The sequence below is a fragment of the Terrapene carolina genome, unplaced genomic scaffold (genome assembly GCF_002925995.2).
Source record: "Terrapene carolina triunguis isolate 2854851 unplaced genomic scaffold, T_m_triunguis-2.0 Scaffold96, whole genome shotgun sequence".
Taxonomy (NCBI): domain Eukaryota; kingdom Metazoa; phylum Chordata; order Testudines; family Emydidae; genus Terrapene; species Terrapene triunguis.
Window position 1 is genome coordinate 5,626,091 of NW_020664447.1, and position 14,793 is coordinate 5,640,883.

Here is a 14,793-nt window from a genome sequence, read left to right on the forward strand (position 1 = left end):
GATATGCCAATCTTCATTCTTCTCCCTTCTCTAGGGTACAACAGCAACCCCTTACCACTAGCCCCTCAGAGTAAAAGGGGAGCTTGTGCCCTCCCTGTTCAACAAGTACCAGCCTTAGGGCCCTTAACAATGAAGGAAGCATTAGGTCTGAATCTGACCCCCAACTCTCCCTCCTCCTCTTCTCCTTCAAAGCTACTTCCTTTGCCTGGCCACAACCACCACCCTTCCTTGGAACTTCATGTAACTTTTCACTGGCTTTTTCAAAATGCCCAACTAAGGTTTTCCCAGGCCTCTCTCTCTCTCTCTCTGTAGAGACACCCACACCAGGTCTTGCTTCTTCCCTGGTCTCCCTTTCACACAGGAAAAGGAAGCACCTTATATCCATGACCCCTTTCATATCATGCACTGATGCAAGGCATACATCTCTCATCAGTGTTGGGAACTAGACCTCCTAGAATTCCACTCATTCTGTCCTGAACATGACAAAAGGCAGTGTCAGGCCTGTACCCTACCATAAAGGGTCAGCGTGCCCTGTTTTACAGGAATGCCAGCAACACCCAAGGCTTGTCAAAAGAAAGTTTAAAAACTCTTTTCCCATTGAAAAAGGAGTCTGCCACTGATATAGCTAATCTTGAAAAATACCACTGCTTGCTTCTTCTGCATCAGGTGATAGTAGAAGTTGATAGTAATAAATATAAATCAGAAGCTAAGAATTGTAGAAACCTGATAAGGGAAGCAAAAGGACAAAGGCCAACTCTATGGCTAGTAGAGTTAAGGACAACAAGGAGGAGATTTTAAAGTTTATTAGGAACAAAGAGAATCCTAACAATGGCATTGGTCCATTACTGTCTGGAAATAGAATTGTCAATAGTAATTCAGAAAAGGCAGAAGTAGTCAATAAATATTTCTGTATTATATCTGAGAAGAACAGTTAATGTAGTCATATTGTATGCTGACAGTATAACATTTTCCATTTCAATAACAACTCCTCAGGAGGATGTTAAACAGCAGCTACTAAATTGCATCCAAGAGTTTTAAAAGAGCTTATCAAAATGTTGATTTTCAATAACTCTTGAAACAGTGAGGAAATTCCAAAAGACTGCAAGAAAGCTAAAATTGTGCCAATATTTAAAAAGGGTAAATGGGATGACCTGGGTATGTAACAGAACAAATGTAAACCATTAAAAAGTGGCCACAGCACTTAAAAAAACGCTACTTTCATCTTATTAGAAGGCTATGGTGCACACCTTCTTGGTGAATAACAGGTTTTACTTGAGATGTACCCAAAGTTCCAGAAGGACATAGATTGCTCTTGCATCACTGGAATGAGAGTGAGAGGGGCACCAACACTTTATACTTCTATTCAAATTACACAGTAAGCCAAGTGGAAGTAAGTGTGGAATGGAAACCTTAATTACTAGTTCATCGTTAAATTGTTGTTATGGTTCCTAGCAAAAACCTGTATAGGGGTAGGATTCAGCTTAACAAGTTCAGTCTTAGATATGTGCGCATGTCTTAAATAAGTCTTGTGCTGGGAACTGAAAGGACTTTGAAACCGTATTTTTATTTCAAAACTCAAGTATGTGATACTATACAGTACAATACTAGCACACTTGTGCAAGGTCTTACAATGTTACAAATTTAAATAATATGATACACAAAAATAGTGCCCCTTTTCAATTCTTTCTACTAAAAACATCAGTGCTGTGCATGAGAAACAATAAACATGTCTTGTTGAAGCAGAAAAATAAATATTGCACCCCAAGAAAACTATTTCAGTATTAATAGTATAAATAATTGACCTATTGTTTGTAATCTGACATGCCTTATGAACACAGAGAATAGAAGTTTTCTTTTCAGATATAGTAAATTAAAATCAGACTGACAAAATTTGATTTTAGAATTTTTTGAGCACAACCCTAATTTTCACTAAACACAAAAGTATATTCATGAATTAGTTGAACAAGGTAAAGTATTTAATATGCTGTTACAGCCACCGTGGTGCTACTATTTTAAGTGAGCAGCTTAATTACAGTAAGTATAAAAATATCCCAAAATTATTTTTCACTTTATTTCATCTTTTAATCCCCTTTAAAACACCTTGCCCTTTCCCCATCCTTTCCCCCAAGCTGCTAATAACCAAAGACTCTGGAGGCTAAATTCTGCATATCTGACCCATGGGAGAAATTCTACTCAAACCAATGGAACAACTCATGGGTGAAATTCACCCTTGTGCAGTGAGCTCACAAAAGGCTGATGCACTAATTAAGTCCCAGATGGGGTGTGCATGCCCTCTATACAGGGGCAAATTTCATCTTGTGGTCCAGATCCACCAAAGCACTCACACACATACTTAACTTTAAACATGTGACTAGTCTCATTGAAGTCAGTGGGATTCCTCACATGCTTAAAGTTAGGCACAAGCATAAATATTTGCTGAATCAGGGCCCATGTGAGTAAGGGCAGAGGGATTTGGCCCTGGCTGAACCACAGGAATTATCAGTACCAATGCTTTGTTTTGTAAAGGACACCTAATCACACTAATGCTCAGGTCATCAAACATACTAATTTCACCATTTGAGTAAAGTCCATCTTTTGGAATGGAGGAGTCTGAATCTGTCAGGCCTTCTAGCTGCACTCAAAATGATAAACAATTGAGTTTTTATAAATTTTCTATTTGATTCTTTGCTGTTTACAGACAGAGAACAAATGGCACATTTCCTTTAGCCTTATGGAGCTTCCGTAATCACTTTGATTCTTTTACTCCTCCAGAGGTGTTTTTTTTTAAAGACACCAAATGGTTAAATCAAGCACAATTTGTTTAGCAGCAGTGGTGGCCATCTGATATTTTCCTGGAGCAATATCTGTCCGTAAATATCATGGAAAAACAGTGAGTTAGTTAACATTAAAGAGAAAAATCTCTCCAGAGAGTTTTAGTTGTTATTTTTGGTGGGAGAAATCAGAGTTAAAACACTTTTGAGTCAGTTAAAAACCTTTATTCTCCCAGCTAGTTTCATTTGCTGAGAGTTTGGGGACTATATTGAAAGAAAACATCCTGCTACTGGCTGCAGATAAGTCAGAATTAGGTACTGCACATGGCTTCCTTATCCTTCCCAAGGGGAAACTGCCGTTAGTCACTCAGAAAACTAGATTCATAATCCCACAAAACACCGACACATCTGAGACCCAACAATACTCTCCAGTGTCACACTCACTTTGAAAGTTCAGCTGCATTCAAGTGCATAGCAATGGAAAGATGAACTTACTTGACCAGAAATCCCAACTCAAGTTCTGCAGGTACATACAATATACTCTTAAGTGCCAGACATTTCAGTACCTTAGCTCACGGGTGAATTTTCTTCAAAAATGATTTGGCCATTTTGAAATTATACATGCACTAAAGCTTTGACATTGGGTAAATATTTTCTTATCCTTCTGTGAGCTTCTATAATTCCCAGATAAGTGGATTATTAAAAATGATTAATCTGTAATGGCCTAATAACTCGCTGGAGTTTTGAAAATATATTAGACCAGCTAACACACACAGCATTTGATTCTAAAATGAGCTGCTGCATGTGCACAATGACCTCTTTACATGAGGACATTAAATCAGTAAGAACTTTAAACACACACAGGGTTCAGCTCTGACCAGTGCTGGGGGATGGTGTGCAAGAGGATGAAAAGGACATAGGGAGTCTCTGCCTGCAGTGCACGCAGCTGGGCAGAATCCATCCATAGTTCACCTGCTGGGCTTCACCCCTTCTCTTAGTGTGCTGTGGTCTGAAGCTTAGGGGATATGTCTAACCTGCCAAGCAGCAATTATTTTGCTGCAATCAGTAGCAATTGCTAGTGGGGAGTGCATTGCACTCTTGTTCAGAAGAGCAGCAAAATGCACCACACAGCATGTCCCTTTGACATACAAAGAGGCTCTGAGACACACTGGGCACTTGGTCTGTTTGCCACACAGACCTGGATTTAGTCCTTAACATAAACCCTCTTCAAACAATGGAGTGGTTTCCCTCTTGCAATACATTATGAATAGAAATACAAAACATGTATTTAGTCAGCATTCCATTTTGCATTGTTGCATGATTATTGGGCCAACCTCATCCTCGGTCTAACTCATATTATGGAAATACACCAACGATAAATTTGGCCTTGTATAATATTTTTAGTCTTCAGCAAAAGGCCTTTCTTTCCCACCCACTCATTCTAAACAAGGACATTACATTTTAAAAAAAATCCTATATATATATAACTGCTGTGAAAGTTATGACATCAGTCAATAAAAGCCAAGAAATGCAAAGTTAAAGCAAATACTCTATAACTGGTAGCTTTTATGGCTTTCCTCAAAAGTGCATGAATTAAGGTCTAATGTATCAGTCTTCCCTTTGAATATCCTGGCTATTGCTGGTGACTGTCACAACCTTGGCATGATTTAAATGTGACGTTATTTGTATGAAGTCATATCAGTCAGATACAATTATCATGACAAAAAGACAGAAGTATTTATCAGATGGTCAATTTCACTAGGTAAATCACAATCCATTCCCAAGCCTGATGGCATAGAATAACTAGTGTGGCTTACTGATCATATTTAGCAACAGGAAAATGACAAAGTGCTACCTTGCTTTAATAACCGTGTTTTAAAATGTGTGCTTACTGATGTACCGTAAATATTTTATAATTTGTTTATTATTCTGTGCCTTGCTCATGCTGAAGTCCTGAGTTCCACCAGGAGTATTGCTGGACAGCAGAACAGGTGGCTTTTCCCTCTGGTCCATCTGATAATTCAACACAGGAGTTGTATGAATGGTAGATCCCCAACAGCGCAGCAAAAATGATTATCGCAGCTGCTACAATCCAGACCACATTCCAGTGTTTACACAGTTTTGGGTACAGTATATGTAAATAATTAATAACAACTTCAAGTTTGCTGTAAAATGGAAAAAAGATATAAGTGTTCTTCTATAATAATTATATACAAATCAATCACCTTAATACTTTGACTATGAATAACTTTGCAATTATATGCTGTGCCATCTTTCATACAAGGACCAACACTCTCTGCTAGATAAAAACCATATTGTTATGTCCTTTTTACAAATACATAAACAGAAATGTAGATCGATATTAAATGAATTACTTTTCCAGAGTCCCCCACAGGGAGAGACTTCCAGTCCCCCACTTCCCTCTCTTTCAAAAAGGCAGTCCCATTACTAGACTCTGACAATATTTCAGATCCTGTTTAGCTCATAATTTGCTTAATTTAAATAATTTTAGAAAAGTTCCTTTCCAATACAAGTCTCCATGACCTGCCAGTAGGGAGTCTGACATTCGGACCATGGGATGGGCCACATGTTTGCAGAGATTTAGAAGAAGGGTGAATTACAGGGCAAAATATGGTGGACCCCAGAATGAAGAGGTTTGGGATCTTTGGGTTCCTCCTAGACCTGCCTCAGCTTCTGGTCAGATGTTCTACCTGCTTTGATCAATGTTCTGTGCTTCTGTAATGTACAAATGCCTGTTTTTTAAAATATAAGAATGTGTAGGTATAATCAAATAGAATGGGTACATCCACACAAGAACATCAACCTATCCGCAAGAGGAAAGGGCAATTAGCTGCAGCAAGCCTTGTAAATTATACATCAAAGGCTTCAGGTCAGGTGTCCAGTACTGGACTCAAAAGTCCCATTAAACAATATAAGAGGAAGAAGCTTCCAAACCTTTATTAAGTGTTCCTGTCCTTTTCAATACACATCCTAGAATTCTCATCACTTTTGCTCATAGTTAGCCCACCTCACACTACAGTTTCAATGTGGTCATATACTGAAACAACAGATGTTCACTATCACCAGCATAATGATCTTTAAAGCAATTTGTTTAAAAAAATCTTATAACAAAAACAAACAAACAAAACCAACCAACCAAAAAACAAAACAAAAAACCCCACTCTCTTCCATGCTGCACTATAGAGTTGGTTGGGACTTTCCATTAAATTTGTTTTTTTCTCCAACAGAAAATGCAGTTTCTATTAAATTGATATTTTCCCTGCGAAAACCAAAACAAAATATTTTGGTTTGTTGAACTGACTTGAAGTTTTCTTTTGAGTTAGTTCAACATTAAACAGTGTTTTCTTATTGTGCCATATTGTCTCATAGGAGTTTTCATATGGGCCCCCATTCTCTCTTCAAGACTGGGCTCCCTTGCTAGACTACATCTCCCAGGATGCAATCGACAGAGTTTCTGACCAAGGTGCCTGGTGTATCCTGGGAAATGTAGTCCAGCCAGGGAGCCTGGTTCTCAGTGGTGAATAGCAGCATCCGGCACTTGAATTATAGCTCCAAGGAGGCAAACCATTGGGAGTTGCATATTAATAATGTGACTTGAAACTCAGTGTTTTGGGTCAGTTCAACAAACCAAAATGAAACATTTTGATTTGGGAAAATAACGTTTGTTTTGGTCAAAAAAATGTCAAAAATGTTTAGACATTTCCCAATCAAAATTTTTTGGAATAGTTTATTCTGTGAAAAATTTTGATATTTCAACGTTGTGTCCCAATTTGGGACAAAAGCAAATGTTGATATATTAGATTTTCTCATGGCATTGAAATTCTGATTTTTGCTTGGCTGTATTGCACACACTGTAGAGGTTGATTTTTAACAGGGCTTTTTTTGCCTTTGTTCAGACTCGGAAGGTAAAAGGAGCTAGATTTATTTTTGCTTAATTGACCTTTAAATATGTAACAGATGCAGAACTACACATGGGAATGGATCTCTTAACTGCACATCTATCTGCTCACCTCTCAGTCAGTATTATCTTTTACAGGTGTTTATGTGATGCACATCTGTGAAATGTTGCTTTTACCTAAGCAAGAGACCCTTTGCCCAATTGTGAGTTTTCTTGGGTGGTTTTCTTAATGTATACGTTGAGAAATACATTTTTTGTAATAGAGTCCTGCCTTGATAGGCAGGAATATGCTTTGGAGAAGGTATCTTGTGACAGGGTGCTAAGCAGAAAACTGCTTAACCAACCCTCTGTCACTCCAGCTTAGGGTTACCATATTTTAATTAAAAAAAAGGACACTCTGGCCCCGCCCCAACTCCGCCCCTTCCCCGCCCCAGCCCCGCCCCAACTCCGCCCCTTCTCCAAAGTCCCCGCCCCAACCCTGCCCCCTCCCCTGAACGCTCCACCCCCCTGCTCCTCCCCCTCCCCTGCTTCCCGCGAATCAAATGTTCGCGGGAAGCCTGAAACAGGGAGGCAGCAGGTAAGCTGGGGCGGGGCGCAGCACGGCCCAGTCCGGCCCCCCCAGCCGAGCGGCTCCCTTTGCCGGCTGGCCGGTCCAGGCCAAGAGGCTCTGGCCCCAGTGTCTCCCGCCCAGCTCGGCTCGGGCCCTGGGGCGCCGGCCCTGGTTCCGGCCGAGCGGCTCTGGCCCGCCCTGAGCACCGCCGGCCACCGGCCGAGCATCGCTGGCCCCAGCGGCCCTGGCCCCCGACCGAGCACTGCCGGCCCCAGCGGCCCCAGCCCCCAGCCGAGCACCACAGGCCCCAGCGGCCCCGGTCCCCGGCCAAGCACCGCCGGCCCCAGGCTCCGGCCCGGACCCAAGCCCCACGACCCCTCCCTCCCTATTTTCCCGGACATGTCCAGCTTTTGGGGATTTCCTCCTGGACGGGGATTTGAGGCCCAAAAAGCCAGACATGTCCGGGAAAATCCGGACGTATGGTAACCCTACTTCAGCTCCAATTAAGGGAGGTAAATTGGAGCTGGGTAGATCACCTGGCCCTGATTGGGGAAGCTTGAACAGCTGCTGACTCATCAGGCTGGGGCTGGATAAGAAAGTTGGGGGGAGCTGGAAAGAGGAAAGCTGCAGTCGAGGAAAGGCAGTGAGGGGAAGCAGAGAGAGATAGCTTGACCCTCTGTCCTGCTGGTGGACTTTAAGAAGGGGACTACTTGTATGGTGGAAAGGTGGTGAGAGCACAGCCTGTAAATAAAAGCACCAGGTGGGCACTGCACCTAAAGGTCTCTGTGTGACTTTCTCAGCCCAGTGGGAGCAGGAGCCAGGAGGGCTCTGCAGGGACGCTGCTACATATCTGCATATCCCTGAAAACACTAAGGGACAAATTTCTAAATACTGCTGCCTGTAACTCTCAAAGCTGAACTATGCCTGGTCTTTCAAATTCCCCTGGGGTACACCAAAGAGGTCAAGCAGGGGTGGGAAGGAGGCAAGTCCATGCCTCTCCACCCTGCATTATTCTGCAGAATAGGACCTATGGACAGTTAGAGTAAGCTGCACTCTCATGGGGGGTGAAAGAGAGGGGTTTGCACTGACACACCCCCAGAGGCAAAACGTAGGGTTCTGTTTGCGCATGCTCACCCATTGTGACTGCATATCGCACATTTGTGTCAGCAAATTCAGCATTTACTGAAGCAATTGGTGCATGCACAAACTGAATGCCTGATCTTGAGAGGTGCTGAGCATCTGCAACTTCCAAAGTCCATGGGAACTTCAGGTGCTCATTACCTTTCAGGACCAGGTCTTTGGAAAATATAACTTAACTGCAACCTTCAAAAGGTATTACTGGAGGTAAGCCAAAAAAATACCATGAGATGTGGATAACAGTGTGAAGTACTCAGCTGTGTATCTCAAATTAAACTGGCCTCCTGACAGATGCACCACACTGGATTCTCACCTGTTTTTCATGTTATTTATCTCTTCACTTTCACCCTCTTCATGCTCATCAGGGATTTCATTTGTTTTCTCTTCATCTTCCTCTTTCAGCTCATGAAGTTCTTTGGTTTTCTTTAAGCCTTCCTGATAACTTTAAGCATAAAACATATTTCTTAGTCTAGAAGTGCCAAGTAAATACCTCTTTCTTGTTCAGTGAAGAACTGGCCATTTAGTGAACATATTAAATAAAATACAAATACTGCTTGTGGTGTGGTGCCTAGGCAACAGGAAAATATTGGCAGAGGCCACTAAGATACCAAAGGTTCCCACTGTCCCTTCCTCCTACATAGATTTATATTAGTTAGAAAAAACTATCAGATCATTGAATCCATCACCTTGCAAATATGGGTTATAGTTCTCAGTTGATCACAACTGCTGTGGTGTCGCATGGGAGGGGTGGGTTTTGACTCGCTTTGGACACTGGACTTTACCAGTTGCTTCCAGTCCCATCCCAAAAATAAAGATACACTATTATCATTAGCTTCTTTAGGATGAATTCACTGCCTTTCCTTACAGGGTGGTGGAGCTTTTTCTATGGTATGCACTTGAAGACAGTTAGACCCACTGTCCATTGATTACTCTGAGCTCTTGTGACTACAGGAGTGGGTGCACAAAGGGCATGAAACTTATGTCTGTGTTGTGCAAAAGGCTATGTCAAGTCTTCAGTCTTACTCAGATCCATATAAATTCTCTGCTCAACCTTGTGCTGGACCTCAAACTCTGCTGTACCCTTTGCAGGATCAAGGCCTAGGGGAGATGTTTTGGGCTGTTCTATCCTTACAATGCTGATGACATTCAGCTTTGCATCTCCTTTTCACTGAGCCCAGATTCTACAGTCTTACTACTCCCCCAATGTCTGACCAAGATTGGTATAGGGATTAAAGGTGACCAGCTGTGACTCAGTTCAGATAAAACAGAAGTGATTTGCTGGAAAACTGCCCAGCTTTCACCAACTGGGTTCACATCCTTGGAGTTGTTATTGTAGACCTCCTGATCTTGGAGAGCAGTAGGGGCCCATGAAGTCTTTCCTCAAGTAGAGATGTCTAGGAGGCTGCAAACATTTCTATATATTGCTGACTTTGCAAGTTATTCAGGACTGTGTTACCTCCAGTTTGGATTAATGCAAAACATTTCACGTAGAGATACTCTTGAAGTTCATCCAGAACCTATAGCTGGTGCTGAATACAGCTTGGGATAAGTTGCCGTGGCCATGTTCACCTATGGATTCCTGTTCACTTCTGGCTGCAGATTTAATGTTGCTGTTGATCTCTGAAGCTCTGAGTGGTCTGGGATACAGTTATCTGAGATAAAACCTTTTACCCAGTATCCCACTGTAGCAGTTAACAAGAGCCACCCTGCTAGGTTTATCAGTTCCTAGTGAAAACTCTTCAGGGCTGGAAGTAGAATTTTCTCAATTGAGAGCTCCTGCCTTGGAAATAGCTCCTTTTGGGAGTTTGCTGGAACCACAGCCAAGACTAATGAGCTTCAAGGCATGATGTATGGTGGAGCATAGCTACTTGGGTTAACTATTGTTTTAATTGTCAATTTTTATCTAGCTCTTGTTTGTTTTTATAGCTTTAATAAAATTATGTTCCTTAGTTTCTTAAATAAGTGCTAGCTGCTCTGATGCTAGGGAAGCTATTATGTAGGACAGTAAAATAAACATTAAACATAGCAGCACATTGTGTAGAGACATTAAAACTGTTGCACATTATCAGAATTATTTTAATTTACTCTTTTTATCCGGGGTAGTTATTCCTACATTATTTATTTACACATTATAAATCAACATATTGTTGATAATAGGTTTTGTCATTTAAGGGGAATTCAGTAAATGTTGTTTCTATCATCCACTTATTTTGAAGTATTTGGCTCTCATCTTAATGGAGAAGTGAAAGTGGTGCACATACACTTACAGTTGCTTTATATCATTAAAGGATGTGTCCTAAACTGGTAAATCCCTCGTGGGGAATTCAGTTGACATAAACACTCTCACCCTTTCTTATAAGCTTCCTCTTCTATCTTGGCTTTTGTCTCAGGGTTGATCTCTTCCGAACAGATCTGTGTCAGCAGAGAAGCAGGCAATTCACGGTCATGCTCTCCATTTGACTTTCCACTGACAAGATGAAAGAAAAAGAGAAAGGAAAAATAGCATTGGAAAGTGTTGTGGTTGGAATACACAATTGGAGAACGATGCAATTCCTTTCATATTAATTCTGATCCTGTTATGATAAACTCAAATGTATCTTTGGGGGGAGGTCTGAATTCCTGCTTTTCAACTACCTTGCGGAAAAGGCTTGTAAAAGAGAAAACCAGTGGTTCTAAGCAAGCTTTTAATTTAAAAGATCACTATCTAAAGAGCAGTAACTGACAGGTCTCTAAGGCATTAAATGTTGGATATTTTTTAGAGAGTTTTTTTTCCTTGCTCATATTCAGCATTAGTTTGTTCTCCATTTAACCCATTTCTCCCCTGGACTTTCTAAAAGACTTCCTAGAAATTGAAGTCTGTTATGACAAAGAAAGATAATACAGATAAATACTGGCTATTCACTTAATATTTCTCCTCTTATTTTTCTTCTGCATATTAATCTATCTTCTCATGGGTTGCATATGCTGTATTCATACATATAGACACATGTGTACTTTCATTTTGACTTTAAGATCTTTGAATGTTTAGCTTTAATATAAGCCACTGCATATTGCTTAATTGTATATATATTTGTGAATGATAGAAAGGAAGATGATAATTAATGTTTTGTGAAGAAAATGTTTTTTACTTGAAAGATTAAGGGCCAAATCTATATTTAGCCACACAATGAAAAAAATGATTTGTCTCTGGATCATAAATCTTAACTCACTTGAAGAGTGTTGGAATCTAGAAAAATCAGGGAATAATCTCAGATATATGTCTTGTCCAAACTTCAAGCAACTAGAACTCTTTAAATAGGCTTGATCTTATTGCCATTGAAGTGAACGGCAAAACTCCCATTGACTTCAACGGTGTGGGATCAGATCCCATTAGAGGAGGACAGATTATCTGTGGTCAGTTGATTCTTTTAAGAGAACATTTATAGCAATTTGAACTACCACGAGACAAGGTTTTCTTATTTACTTCTGGAAATCCAGCACTTCATGGGCCAAATTTGGCACAGGGCAAATATGCATAACTCTACTGAAGTCAATAGAGCTGCACAAGCTTACACCAGGGAGCCAGTGGGCCCCACATCTTCTACATACTTACAAGCCATTAACCTGAAATCTTCAAGACATGCATCTGTTACTGAATAATATGGACTTTTAAAAAAAATAATTTATTGATGAGAAAAGGTAGATTAGATTTCTGATAATTTTGGAATCTCTTTATTATTACAAGAGATGGGCCAAATTTAGGGAAAACTCTATTTGACAAGAATTTTGCTCAAGTGGGAATTTTCCTCAAGTAAGGACAGCATGATTGGACCAAAAATTAACAGCGATATTGCTGAATACCCATCCCTTTGTGTCATTTATATCTACTGTTTCCCCAGCTTTAGAATATTAGAGCTTTCAATAAAGCATAATGGGGATAAAACAAAACATACCTTGAGATTTAAAGCAAACTAAAAAGATGAAAGTTAACATTCTTTACCTGAACGGGAACTGCATATTTTGACATTTTCAATTCTGCATAATGCCTAAAGCATCTTAACAAATTTTGATCCAGATTAACACAATATAATGCAAATAATTTCAAATGATATTTAACATAGTCCAAGCTAAGATTGTTAAAAATACACAATATACCAAGAAGGTTTTTAGCATCATCTTGTCCTTCAACAAGTTACTTATCTTTTAATTCTGAAATGTCAGCAAGCAACTTCCTTAGAATGTGCAATGTTTCCTGCAAGAGATAAGTGTTTTGCCATGGACAAGAGCCTGTCAATATGCTGTATGCTTTCATACATTTGCGTGCGCACAGCTTTTAAGTGCAGCACATCCTGTGTCCACAATGGAAATCCTTTGTCAAAATCTGCACAAAAAGCTTGGGTGTGTCTTCTGTTCCCATCTCAAAATATCATGTGTTTGTTTTTCAGTCTGTTTCCATATCATAGTCATCTTTATCATCAAATTATTACAGAAGCTTTACGTTTGTCACTATTTGAACAGGGAAGTGATCCAATGCAAGCCACAAATATACAAAATCTTAAAAAGTGTAGTGTACAACATAATTTACGTTCATAAGTTCAAGAAATTAGTTGCGATAAAACTCAACTAGGTATCAGGTTTCAGAGTGGTAGCCGTGTTAGTCTGTATCAGCAAAAAGAGTGAGGAGTACTTGTGGCACCTTAGAGACTAATACATTTATTTGGGCATGCTCTACCCAAATATTTGTATACCGTCTTCAGAAATTTCTATAGCTGCCTATATGTTTTTCAACAGAGCAGTTCTCTAGGGGCCCAAGACTTCCAGTCTTGCTCATGTTAAGCAGTACCTTATTTGATAAGTAAGTAAAGTACATAAATCCATTTATTCATGTCTCAATATTGGTGACATAATAACAGAACTTTCAGAAGCCTTAAACAATCCATCACTAACTTCAAGCACTCAGTGGCTGATCTTCCAGTGATCTGCTGCACATCATCCATCCATCTCCTTGCTGGACATGCCCTATTATGATGACCCTGCTCCATTCCTTCCCTACTAACTTTCTCAAGGCTATTTCCATCTCTATGTCATTTATGACCAAAGTACATAAGTTTGTGTCTGTTGATTTCTGCCATCAGAGTCTGTCTCTCTATAATAATATTTCTAAAATAGCCATTAGTCTTTCCCCCCTCCCCAGTCGAGGAGATACACAGGAGTCTTTGCCATCACCACATTTCAAAAGCTTCCATTTTCTTTTTGTCACCAGCATTAACTTCCCACAATTCACATCCAAAATCGCTATGGAAAAAGTTAGGCTTTTCACCAGTCACACCTTTGTGCATTTCGAGATGCCATGGTTTTTCACACTGTCTTAAGGGAGGGCATAGCTGAGTGAGCCATCCCTAATCTTCTTCTGAATTCTTTGGAAACATCTCCTTAGTTAGGTATATATGATCTCAGATAATTAAAATCATTTACTGCCTTACAATTGGTCATTTATCATGACGTCTGCTTGCATCCTTATTTTGTTAGTTGCTTATAATACTCTTGGAGGTACCATTTGGGAGAATAGACGAAGAAGTTGGGCTAGCTTGGGAAGCTTAAAAAAAACAACCAGATTCCAAACAAAAACAAAAAGAAAACAAAAAATACAAACAAACAAACCCCCAAAACAAACAAACCAACCAAAGCCAAAATGACATTCCCCCCCACACAACCATAAAAAACTAAAACAAACCAACCCACAAAACTCACCAGTATTAAAAACAGAAGGAAAAGTGAATATAGGCACTTGTAGGCTGCATGCTTGCATAGCAATAAAGGAAAATATAGCGCAGTAATGGAAGGAAGACATGGCAGGAAGAAAGGCTAAAGGAATGCAATTTAGTGCATATAACTGAAAGACATGAAGGTATGATAGAGCTACACAAATAACTGAGAGGACATAACATGGAGGAGGAAGGCTTATTTGAGGTTGACTATGTATTACAAGAAGTAATAACCTTAAATTAAAAAGCAGGGCCATTCAATCACTTACCTATGAGGAACCTATGGGTTTTCTCCCCAGGGCTTGATTCCTAAGAAGGCAGCTGGCAAATCTTGCTTGATTTACCATTTGTCATCCCCACGGGGCAATTCAGTTAATGACTCACAATTATGTTTAGTACTCTATTCCTCCTGTGTGCGTGCAGGGCCGGCTCTAGGCACCAGCAAAACAAGCTGGTGCTTGGGGCGGCACATTTTTAGGGGCGGCATGGCCGGCGCCAGAATGCCGCCCCTAAAAATGTGCCCCGGCCGCCCTAGCTCACCTCCGCTGCTGCTGCCACGGCGCGCGAAACAGCTGATTCGCGCGCCGCTACTCGCCCTCCCTCCCAGGCTCTCCGAGTGGCCGCGGCGCGGGCGCCGCTTCTCCCCCTCCCTCCCAGGCTCTCAAGTCTGGG

The 14,793-nt window shown here is 40.6% G+C and overlaps 1 protein-coding gene across 1 annotated transcript in view; it reads right to left on the reverse strand.

Annotated features, from left to right (window-relative positions):
- Positions 1-1,610: 1,610 nt before the first annotated feature.
- The window catches only part of MRVI1 (murine retrovirus integration site 1 homolog), a 71,827-nt gene continuing 58,644 nt past the window's right edge, over positions 1,611-14,793 (reverse strand). The window contains exons 17-19 of the mRNA XM_026651492.2: positions 10,725-10,844; positions 8,691-8,819; positions 1,611-4,936 (exon numbers count right to left, since the gene is read on the reverse strand). Of these exons, the coding sequence (XP_026507277.1) occupies positions 4,696-4,936; positions 8,691-8,819; positions 10,725-10,844 (490 nt within the window). The 3' untranslated portion in view covers positions 1,611-4,695. The remainder of the gene's footprint in view (positions 4,937-8,690; positions 8,820-10,724; positions 10,845-14,793) is intronic.